Consider the following 11,948-nt stretch of genomic DNA (forward strand, 5'->3'; position numbering starts at 1 on the left):
TGGATTGTGGAATGAGAAGTGTATATAGGTTCAACAAGAAGACAAACTTGATGATATGCCACATAGTATTGTAATGAAGGCCAAATTGTATAAATTGTATATTGTTGTATTGAAAGATTACGGAAACAATCTAGTTCAAGTAAAAGACAACAATACAAATGGAATCAATAAAATGGCTTTTATGTTGTGGGATATCATAGCATCATGTGAAAGCAAGCATATTTGGCAAATGACAAATGAGACATGGGTTGATGATTTTGGATTGGTCTCTATAATGGCTTGCTTTGCATGAACAAGAAGAGTTGGATAGCGAACTAGTTTTGATCAAGGATTGAAGAATGAATCAAGAGTGTATAAGTGAGAAAATGTTAAGCAAAGGTAAAATGACAAAGGAGACAATGTATAATGGATATAAGATGTTCTCTACATTGGTTTGCTTGTATGGATAAAGATTTGAAAAATTAGTTTGCATTGACTTGATCAAGCTAGAAGTATGAAGATAGATATTAAAGTGAGTATTAGGAGTGTCAAGCCAAAATGAAGAGGATATAAGGAATCGTAAATTGGCTTGACCATATTGATGTTGATTCATATATGTCTTTATGTAAATTAAACTAAAGCTTGATTGATCTCAATATTCATATCTAGAAGATATTCAAGCAAGGGTCATCCTATTGAAGAAATAGTTTTTCAATAGATGCTTAATATGATGTGACTTGAGTATGGCTTGATAAGGTGAAGATAGTAAGGAAAGGGCTTCGAGGGACTAAATGAAGGTGAAGGGGAAGTGATGGCTTGAGGACCGAGGTACCATGGCTAAGGTGAAGAAAAGAGTACTTGCATTGAGTCGAGGAACTAATCAAGCTATGAGGAGTCATATTGTGGTGAGGATGAAATCATTAGTGAAAGTGACTTGAATCCATTGAGGTGAACTCATATGTAAGAAAATTGTTCAAGTCACATGCTCAAGGTGTGTTTGCTCGAATAGATGAGATAAAGATGATTGCAACCCCTTATGAAGTGATATTGAGAAGAAATAACATATGAAGACATTGAAGACTCAAGTGGTTAAAATGGTTATATTCTCTTGATCTTGAGTATAGGTATGTCGTACTATCAAGGGGGATGCAATATGAATCATAGACAAGTCTCAAGTGCTCAAACTAACCAAATCCAAGTGCTAACATGAGAGAAACACATTAGCACAACACTTGCACTTGTTGATCTTAGGGCTTGTTCTCTGCTGGGTTGGATAGCCCTCGAAACAAGCTTTCTGGAAAGTCCAAGATTACTGAAAACGGGGTTCGGAATAAAAAGTTATGGCGTTTTCTGTGAGGTGACCTGTGCTGTTTCTGGGAAATGCGGCAGTGCCGCGAATTTTCACAGCAATGCCGCGAGTTGCCACGGCAGTGCCGCACCTGTACAGGTCATAACGGCTAGTTTTTGAACTGCAACTGCTAGCTTGTGTGGGGTGTCTATAAATACCCATCTCACGCCTCCTGGTGTTGCTGCTGATGCTCTAACCATTCCAAACCCTTCCCAAGCCATTTGTGAGCTCTCTCTAACCTCTCTCTTTGTGAGAGTGAGTGATTAGTGATTGATTAAGTGTTAGAGAGCAATTAAGAGCAAGTCAATCCTTGAGCACTTGTCGAGCTTCATCAATTTTTGTTGCGCATTTGTTACTCTTGGAGGTGAAGCCTCCTAGACGGATAGGCATCGCCCAACGAGCTTCTGTGCTTATGGTGAGCCGCGGGACAGTTTATTAATCACCCTATTGATCTAGTGGAAACCCCTCATCTCAAGAGTTCACTCTCTTGACTTGAGAACGAGGATAAGGGTTGCAAAGCCTAAGCCTTAGTGGCTTCCTCAACAACGTGGACATAGGCAAGCCTTGGTGGCGAGCTGAACCACGGGATAAATCTTGTGTCTTGTCTTCTTTATGTTTTGAATTGCATTATCCGTGTTCCACTCGATCTACTTGGTTGTGCGTGTTTATGAGTGCATGTACTTAGTGGACTTGCCATTGGACATCTCCATGTATATCTCCAAGTTTAGGTTCTAGGCGTAGCTGCTGTTGAAGCTCTCTGCGCAGACGCGGCAGTGCCGCATTCTCAGCGAGGCAGTGCTGCAGTGCGGCAGTGCCGCGCGACGAAGTAGCAGTGCCGCGCACTCTACTAATCCGCTGCAAGTTTTATTTATTGTTAATTTTCAGAAACGTTTATTCACCCCCTTTAGGCGGCATCAAGGTCCTTTCAAGATTTCGATAGGAAATAGATAATTTAATCTGTATTAATTTGCAATACAGGAGTCCAGAAAACTGACTATAAAAAATTCTAACAATATATTTATTGTTATTGGGACACAGTGTTTTAAAAATCAGTCACTGTTATTTTATCAGTCATCCCACCTAGTTTTTATACATTGGTTCATATCACTGGATTTTTCAACTCAAATAATTTTATTCATCAGTTTTACAGGGAGATACAAGCTAAGGTGATTGACATGTGCATATAAGGACATTTGCATAACTTTTAAACCTTATAGGATAAGAAATGAAGATATTCTGGCAAATAACAACCAAATGCAGTAGTATACACTGTACAATAATGTTGTATGAACTGGATACTCATGCTTGAATACTGTAAGTTTAGGCCTTCAACTTAAAATGATTCGAAGAAAAGAAAAAAGAAATAAGAGCTAAATTATGTTGAATGGTTTGGTTGCAAAAACATGTTCATGTTTCATTACATTACAAATTTACAACAAATAAGACATGCTATAAGAGGTGATATCTTTTATAAAATTAGATATACGACACACACTATCTGCTAAAATGGCCTGCTATGGCTTTTCAATCAAAAACTTACTGGTTTTACTCCTCTTGTGCTCAAATGGCGTGATATGATTATTTCGGCAACAGCCTGAAATCATAATTCAAAATTGGACAAGTCTGTGACAAAGGGAAAACTTAAGTATTGGTGGCAAATTCAACATTGAGATAATATATATTAGAGTTCTTGTTGAATAAACAATAGGTGATGGCACTTAAATAAACATTAAAATTGCTCCTCTGAAGACTATTTGGTCATGGCACTTGGAATCACATGAATGAAAAGTACATAGCAAGCAAATGTTGAGGTTTTTCAGTTTTCACCTTTTTCAGAGTAGTAAATAAACTATTGTTAGGATGAACTGAAGACATAATGAGGTAACGGCTGTGAACTATCATAGATTCATAATAAGTGAATAAAAAACTACTAGTGAACAACTGTGCCTATGTTGTAATATGAGCTATGCAAGACCATACAATATTCTGTTACATGGCATCCACATGAAAGGTTATGTTAACTACTAGGTCAAGAGTATTCTGTAGTTGAGTACGGCTCTGTGGTCTCCCAACTATCCAGATTTTACAAATCCTGAAGCTGTATGGTTAGCTTTACTTCAAAAGGCAGTGCAGCACCGCCTTGCCTGGCGCCTATGCATTCTGTCGGCGATTTTGCACCTTTATAAGAAAGTGAGACAAAAATAGAAATGGATAAAGATGACTTGGTCATGGAGAGGATCTGACAGCAATGCTAAAATGAAGCCCCTGGTGGCCTGGAAAAAATGTAGCAAACCAAAAAGAAAAGGTGGCCTTGGCATCATCAATCTCAGAAGCCAAAAGTCTGCCCTCCTCCTTAAACACCTAGACAAATTCTACAACAGGAAGGAAATTCCATGGGTCAAACTTGTTTGGCATGCCCACTACTCCAATGGTGACATCCCACATACAACTATTAATAAAGGGTCTTTTTGGTGGAAGGATATTTTGAAGCTCTGTGATCTCTTTAGAGGAATTGCTAATTGTAAAATTAGGAATGGATCTACTGTTCTTTTCTGGTCAGACTTACGGAATGACAATGTCATGCAGAATAACTTCCCTAGACTTTTCACCTTTGCCAAAAACAAGAAGATTTCTGTGTTGCAGTTTCTTTCAAACAACAACCTTGAGTCAGAATTTCACCTCCCATTGTCTGAACAAGCTTACCAAGAATACCAAACAATGCAAGACTATATTCAAACTATACAGGGTCAACAGGACACAAAAGATTCATGACACTATATTTGGGGCAGCAGCAGCTATACTTCTTCTAAATTCTACAACTTCCCCTACAGAAATGTTCAGCCTCCTGCCCCTTTCCTATGGATTTGGGATTCAAAGTGCTGTAACAAACTTAAAGTCTTCTCCTGGCTCATGAGTATGGATAGGCTAAACACAAGGAATCTTCTCAAAAGGAAAAGACACAAGTTGGAGGGCAACAACTACAACTGTGTTCTCTGTAATCACAATGTTGAGGAAACTGCTTTTCATCTCTTCTTCAGTTGCCCTTTCAGTCAGGCCTGCTGGCATCACTTGAATATGCACTGGAACTTCCAAAGTGATTTCTTCCAAATGATGATGCAGTCAAAACAGCAATACCAGAATCCCTTCTTCATGGAGATCTTCATCATTGCTTCCTAGCACATATGGAAGCAGTGAAACAACTTTATTTTTGACAGAGGATAGCCTTCTTTCTCCTCCTGGAAATGCTCCTTCTTAGACAAGGCTAGACTGCAAGCTCTTAGGAGAGGACAAACGCTTCTCTTTACTCCTTTGTATAGATGCCTTTTCTTCATTTTCTGGTTGTCAAGTGGCTCTCTCAGCCTCTTGGGTGGTTTTTGTTGTGCTTGTTTCCCTGTACAATTCTTACCCTTTTATATTTATAAAATCTCACAGTGGGGGTTTCCCCTGCTGTATTTTACGATAAAAAAACTTATGGTCATGGAACTCATAGGTGCATGATAAATGACAAATTAGTTGTAATATTTCATATCCCTTTATTTAAGGGACTTCAACTGAACTGAAAAGAATACAACAGCTGCCTAGAATGCCTGGGCGCTAGGTGGAATCTAACAGCCTGGCTAGCAACTAGCGGTTTTTGAAACATTGATTGTTAGTAGCGTAATCAAAAGAAGCTGTGCAGGAGTTGGTAGTTGCAACCCTCAACTGGTATGGAAGCTCTACTCCCAAGAGTTTTTCTTTTCTTTTCAGACCAAAAAAGGGGGAAATGTATGTACAAGCAGAAGGCTGTAACTCTATGCAAAAACATATGCTATTTATAGAAGAACATATGATACTCAAGATTTTAGAACATAAGTAGAGAAGCTATTGCAAATATTTATAATCCTATTTACCTTCACCTCCATGCGAGAAAGGTAAGGCCTGTGCTTTGCATCATGGGAGAATCGTACATTTCCACGTCTCTCACCAGATTTTATCCACTCCTTATATACATCCGGATGTTTCCACATTGCATCCATATCAGCTTCTGATACCTTGGAATCCCAATATATCAACTGTGCTTCTGACTCAAAAATCATGTCAAGTTATAAGCTGTTCTTTTTTAAGTGGGTTGCATCTCACTATCTCAGTCAAGAAAATATAGAAAATATAAATAGCAAAAAAGCAAAATCTAACCTGCGCTTGACAAATTTTCTAGGTCAGGAGTAAGCTCGTGGCAAATTTCTGGTTGTCTGCAAAAAAAAAGTGAGAAACAATATTTCAACTGGGGCAAACTTTCAAAGAAAATGTATGAAAGTGCACAGATGAATTTGAGGTATAGGTTCAAACTTCAAAAAGAAAACATATCTTTATCTACAAAAGAACAGCATCTGGACTTTAATTTGCTGTGTAGTTTCTATTGTGTTGACCTGAATGAATATGTAATGAGATGTAGGGAGTTTTATGGCCATAAAGGAAGATTTTAGATGGCATACAGTCCATGTAGAATGGAGGCTGATGTTCTGAATATGTTAGTAGTCACCATACAGTCATCGCGAAAACAGAAGTTGCTTCTTACAAAACTGCTTAGTTCATTAGATTAATACTTTAGCATGTCAGATGAACAGAAATGATCTTGATGTCTAGTTAGATAGCAGCATTAATGCTTAAGTGCAATTGTTTTTTATGAACTCAAATATTATAATAGTTTGAACTTGGACATGAATCCTACTGCACTCTTAATTCTTAAACCCTGTCAACCATGTCAGATTTTTGCTTAGGCCCCAGCTATGTTGGATGATCGAGGGATCTTCTCCCAGCTTGAGTTTACTAATCTCATAATAAATCAAGCTCTGTAAAACAGGTCCTCCTCCTCCACATGCCACAAGTGCTAAGAGAAATAAATTTAGGTAAGGAACATTACTGAAAACCATAAGTGAGTTAGATACGTGATATAGAACTAAAGTATTAATAAAGAAACCTCATAGACAACAAGTTCTCTTTCACATAAAGATAACGCTGGAAGATAGGGGAAGTTGATTTGTGAGCAGCCTTCTTTTTGCCACCCTTATATGCTCTAACAACAAATTCTTCAGTTCTTTGTCTGCAGCATTTTGTAATATAATTGTTTATTAACTGCTGAAATATCAGAGATGATAATATCAGTAAAACATACAGTGCCAAGTAAAAATACATACTTGTCATCACAAGAGAAGAGCCATTTTGCATAAGCAGCTCCAAAGTAGACATTTACAAGAGGCCAGTACAGAAAATTAGTATTATCTTCGATGTCATAACTCTTGTAACCTAGTTCCCTTGAAAACATGGAAAATGATAAATGTAGCTTCAGAACATAGAAGATAAAGATAGTTGCTAAATTGTGCTAATAAGGTTTCATGATTACCTTCCAAGCCATTGAGCAACTTCAGGTGCCACCTGCATTATGCCAACCTTGGTTTCTTTAGTCTTACGATCATAAGTATCTACAAAGAGTCTCCTTCCACTTGCAATTTCAGCAAGTGCACTTCTCATATACTGCACAAGAAGCAAGACCATACTCAGCAAGTCCACAGTGATACCTACCGATAACAAGATCGGTGAACATATCACCACTTTACAACAACAACAACAACAACAACAACATAGCCTTTTAGTCCCAAGCAAGTTGGGGTAGGCTAGAGTTGAAACCCACCAAGAGCCCCAAGTCACGGTTTAGGCACTTCAATAGCTGTTTTCCAAGTACTCCTATTCAAACATAGATCTCTAGTTATATCCCAAGCTTTAAATATCTTTTTATTGCCTCTCCCATGTCAATTTCGGTCTTTCTCTACCTCTACTCATATTATTAGCTTGGTTTAGAACTCCACAATGCATTGGTGTCTCTGGAGGTCTCCTTTGGACATGACCAAAACACCTCAACCGATGTTGGACAAGCTTTTCTTCAATTAGTACTACCTCTACGCGATGATGTATATTATCATTCCGAACTTGGTCCATTCTTGTGTGACCGCAAATCCATCGCAACATACGTATTTCTGCAACACTCGGTTGTTGAACATGTCGAATCTTTGTAGGCCAACATTCTGCTCCATACAACATAGCCGGTCTAATCGACGTTCTATAGAACTTGCCTTTTAGCTTTTGTGGTATCCTCTTGTCATAGAGAATGCCAGAAGCTTGTCACCACTTGATCCACCCTGCTTTGATTCTATGGCTAACGTCTGCATCAATATCTTCATCCCTCTGTAGCATCGATCCCAGATATCGAAAGGTATCCTTCTTAGGCACTACTTGACCTTCCAAACTCACATCTTCCTCCTCCTGTACAACTCCACCAAAGTCGCATCTCATGTATTCGGTTTTAGTTCTGCTCAATCTAAAACCTTTAGACTCAAGGGTCTGCCGTCATAACTCTAGTTTTCTATTTACTCCCGCCTGACTTTCGTCCACTAACACTACATCATCAGCGAACAACATACACCGAGGGATATCCCCTTGTATGTTCTTGGTAACCTCATTCATTACCAAGACAAAAGATACGGGCTTAAGACTAACCCTTGATGAAGTCCAATTTTAATCGGGAAGTAATATGTGGTACCATCATTTGTTCGAACACTAGTCACAACATTAGTTGTACATGTCCTTAATGAGGGTCACGTACTTTGATGGGACTTTATGTTTGTCCAAAGACCACCACATAACATTTCTTGGTATCTTGTCATAAGCCTTCTCCAAGTCAATGAAAACCAAGTGGAGGTCCTTCTTCTACTCTCTAAATCGCTCCATAACCTGTCTTATTAAGAAGATTGCTTCTGTGGTTGATCTTCCGGGCATGAAACTAAATTGTTTTGTTGATATCTACGTCGTTCCTCGCAGGCACTGCTCGATGGCTCTCTCCCATAACTTTATAGTGTGGCTCATCAACTTAATTCCCTGATAATTAGTACAACTTTGAATATCTCACTTGTTCTTGTAGATTGGTACCAATATGTTTTTTCTCCACTCCTCAGGCATCTTGTTCGATCGAAAGATATTGTTGAATATCTTAGTTAGCCATACTATAGCTATATCCCCGAGACATCTCTACACATTGATTGGGATACCATCAGGGCTCATTGCTTTGCCCCCTTTCATCATTTTGAAGGCTTCCCTGACCTCCGATTCTTGAATCATCGGCACAAAGCATCTGTTAGTGTCATCAAACGAGTCGTCCAGCTGAACGGTGGTGTTCTCGTTCTCACCATTCAACAATTTATTAAAATACTCTTGCCATCTATGTCTGGTCTTATCCTCCTTCACCAAGAGCTGCTCTCTCTCATCCTTTATGCACTTGACTTGGTTGAAGTCCCTTGCCTTCCTATCGCGAGCCCTAGTCATCCTATAAATGTCCTTCTCTCCTTCCTTCATACTCAAACAGTCGGTAAAGGTCCTCATAGGCCCGCTCCTTTGCCTCACTCACCGCTCGTTTTGCAGTCTTCTTTGTCACCTTCTACTTCTCTATGTTGTTTGCACACCTGTCATGATACAAGCGCTTATAGCACTCCTTCTTTTCCTTAGTAGCCTTTGCACATGTTCATTCCACCACCAAGTGTCTTTCGAGTCGCATCCGCTCTCTTTGGTCACTTCAAGCACCTCTGAAGCAACCTTCCGAACGCATGTTGCCATCTTCTCCCACATGTTGTTTGTATCGCCTTCATCATTTCAAGGGCCCTCTTCAATGACCTTTTCCTTAAAGACCTTTGATGTCCTCCCCTTCTAACTTTCCACCACTTCGTTCTAGCAACCCTATCTTGTTTGTTCCCACGAGCTTGCACCTAAAAGCGGAAGTCAACCACCACCAGCTTGTGTTGAGTGACCACACATTCTTTCAGGTATCACCTTACAGTCCACGCATGTTCGTTTATCCCTCCTTCTTGTAAGGACAAAGTCGATTTGACTAGAGTACTGGCCTGCTACTAAAGGTCACTAAATGGGACTGTCCTCTTACGGAAGAAAGTATTAGTTATCACCTAGATCAAAAGTTATGGCGAAGTCTAAGACTTCCTCTCCCTTCTGGTTCCTACTACCATATCCGAAACTCCCATAAACCGCCTCGAAACCTGCACTTGATGTACCTACATGTACCATTAAGATCACCTCCTAAAAGAGCTTCTCGCTATTAGGAACAGCTCTAATCAAAGCGAATCTAAGTCTTCCCAGAAAAGCCACTTAGCACTCTCATCATGGCCTACTTGGGGGCCTACGCACTAATTACGTTTAAGACCATATCACTAATGACAAGTTTAACTAAGATGATCATATCTCCCTTGCCTTCTCACCGTCCACCACATCATCCTTGAGGCTCTTATCAATCAAAACTCCTACTCTATTTTTATTTGAAGTTGTCCATGTGTACCAGAGCTTGAAGCCGGTATTGTCCACCTCCTTCGCCTTCTGCCCCTTCCATTTAGTCTCTTAGACGCATAAGATATTTACTACGCCTCCTAACTATCACCACTTTGCTTCACATTATTTGTTTAGTATTATCTTCAGACTCTAGAGAACCATCACAGCAGTCATGACAATAAGTTAACATGAAGTTGTACTCACTGTTGGACGTGAGACTACAGAGAAAAAAGGGAAGTGCAACTACTTGTTGAACATAAAGAAATAGAACTAATACTGCATACCGGGTCTAGCTGAGATTTGAAATGTCTATGAACAGGTAATTGCCGCCACTGCCTGAAAGAATCAATGGATGCACACAAGAATCAATTCAAAGCCACAGCTGCATAAACAACAGACAGAACTTAGAATATAGAAGAACCTTTACTGTCTATTTTCATAGCTTAGTGCCTTAGCAAACTTAATTCAAGTAGATTTGCACTAAATACTCCTAACTAGTGATTTAATCGGTAACCACTTTGTTAAATATAGCAAAGAGTTAAATGTACCGACGGCCCTCGAACTTGTAAGGGTGTGTCACTTAGGTCCACGAACTCGGAAAATACACTTTTAGGGTCCCTAAATTTGTCAAATGGTGCACCGCAGGTCCATATAATACACGTAGGCACTTCTAGCTGACGTGGTATGACAGCGTGACATGTGTTTTTATATTTAACCCCTCTAATTTCTCTCTTCCTCTCACATCTTAGCCCATGACCAACACGGCGTGGTTCAGAGACGTCCCGCAGGCCCTTGAACCCTAGACGGCGCTGCTGCCGGCGTTGATGCGGACGGACACCGGCTACCCGAGCACCCCCTGCTCCATCATCAGGGCGACCTCGTCAGCGCACAACCCACAAAAAAATATTGGCAGCCAGCACGACGTGGTACTGGGCTGTCCGCGGCCCACCCCGCTTGCATCTCTCGATCATGTCCCAGTCCCACGGCGAGCTTCCAGCGGTAGGAAAGCGCGCTGTCATGCTTGGCGAGCTCGCGTCATCAGTCGATGGACACACATCTTAGGACCTTGGGCATGTGCGACATGCTTGTCAACATTCGTGGAGCTGAGTTCCGCGCGCGATGCCAATCCTCTTGGAGGTCCTCGTCGAAGCTGACTGGGCCACGAGCGAGAAGGCGCTAGCCACGCTCGACAGCGTCCTATGTGCCGACGCTGGCCTCGTGGCCGCACGCGCACTCATTGGTTGTGCAGGTGCTCGTCGAGCGACTGCTTCACCTGTACGCTCGGCATGGCCACGACTTTCGTCGTCTTAGCGATCTAGCGCCTCTATGGTGTGGACGCCTCCGGCGCTGCCGCTCGCCACAGGTGTCTGCAAGGAACAGTGTCAGACAACACGAACCTGCTGGGCTCCATGCCTCCATCGATCAGGCCATGCTGTGCCAGCTGCACGCACTGTACAGGAGCAGGAGCACTCGAGCAGAGAGTGCTCCATCATCAGCGCGGCCTTGTCAGCCTAGTTGCCCACTTGCCCTGGTACTTGTCGTCGATTTTCACCACCGGCAGTGCAAGTGCATGCACAATCACGAAGAACAGCGCATACAGCGCAGTGCTTGATGCATGGATGCACGCGTGCGAATCTGCATGACTCCTGCCTGGCAACGTAGCCAGGGTAGTTCGGAGCCTTGCCGCACTGGTCTACGATTAACACCTGGTTGATGGTGTATTCGAACGCGTCTTTGAATGACTCATTCACACATGCGAAGAGCACGCCCCTGGCGGGTTCGAACGCGTCTTTGAATGACTCATTCACACATGCGGAGAGCACGCCCCTGGCGGGACAGGCGGCTGCTTATTGGACCTGGACGTGCTGCCACTGGCGAGGCTACCAGCGACGTCCTGCTGGTCGTCGACTTCGGGCAAGGTGCCGGTGTACATGCCGGTGAACTCGTCCACAGTCAAGTCGAAGAACTTGTTGAGGCCGAGCTTTGCTTGCATGCCACAGCAGCGCCCAGGTGTCTTCACTAGGCCTGCGGGACGTCTTTGAACCACGCCGTGCTGGATCATGGGCTATGACATGAGAAGAAGAGAGAATTAGAGGGGTTAAATGTAAAAACACATGACACGCTGTCTTGCCACTGTCAACTAGAAATGCCTACGTGTATTATATGGACCTGCAATCCACCACTTCACAAGTTTAAGGACCCAAAAGTGTATTTTCCGAGTTCGTGGACCTATGTGACACACCCTTATAAGTTCGAGGGC

General features: G+C 41.7%; 1 protein-coding gene across 4 annotated transcripts; it reads right to left on the minus strand.

Annotated features, from left to right (window-relative positions):
- Nucleotides 1–6: 6 nt before the first annotated feature.
- LOC136462783 (uncharacterized) lies at nt 7–11,737 on the minus strand. Of its 4 annotated transcripts, none has more exons than XM_066461833.1 (8): nt 11,545–11,737; nt 9,973–10,024; nt 6,708–6,838; nt 6,502–6,618; nt 6,285–6,407; nt 5,501–5,556; nt 5,218–5,387; nt 7–2,921 (listed from the first exon to the last, which is right to left on the minus strand). In XM_066461833.1, exons 1-8 carry the CDS (start codon nt 11,679–11,681, stop codon nt 2,856–2,858), a joined length of 852 nt encoding a protein of 283 aa, XP_066317930.1. In that variant the 5' UTR covers nt 11,682–11,737; the 3' UTR covers nt 7–2,855. The 4 variants fall into 4 exon arrangements, with proteins under 4 accessions (XP_066317930.1, XP_066317931.1, XP_066317932.1 ...); XM_066461834.1 differs by having other exon boundaries at nt 7–2,950; XM_066461835.1 differs by lacking the exon at nt 7–2,921 and adding an exon at nt 4,008–4,718.
- Between the last annotated feature and the right edge of the window lie 211 nt (nt 11,738–11,948).

The sequence above is a fragment of the Miscanthus floridulus genome, chromosome 7 (assembly GCF_019320115.1).
Source record: "Miscanthus floridulus cultivar M001 chromosome 7, ASM1932011v1, whole genome shotgun sequence".
In the NCBI taxonomy this organism is placed as follows: Eukaryota; Viridiplantae; Streptophyta; class Magnoliopsida; order Poales; family Poaceae; genus Miscanthus; species Miscanthus floridulus.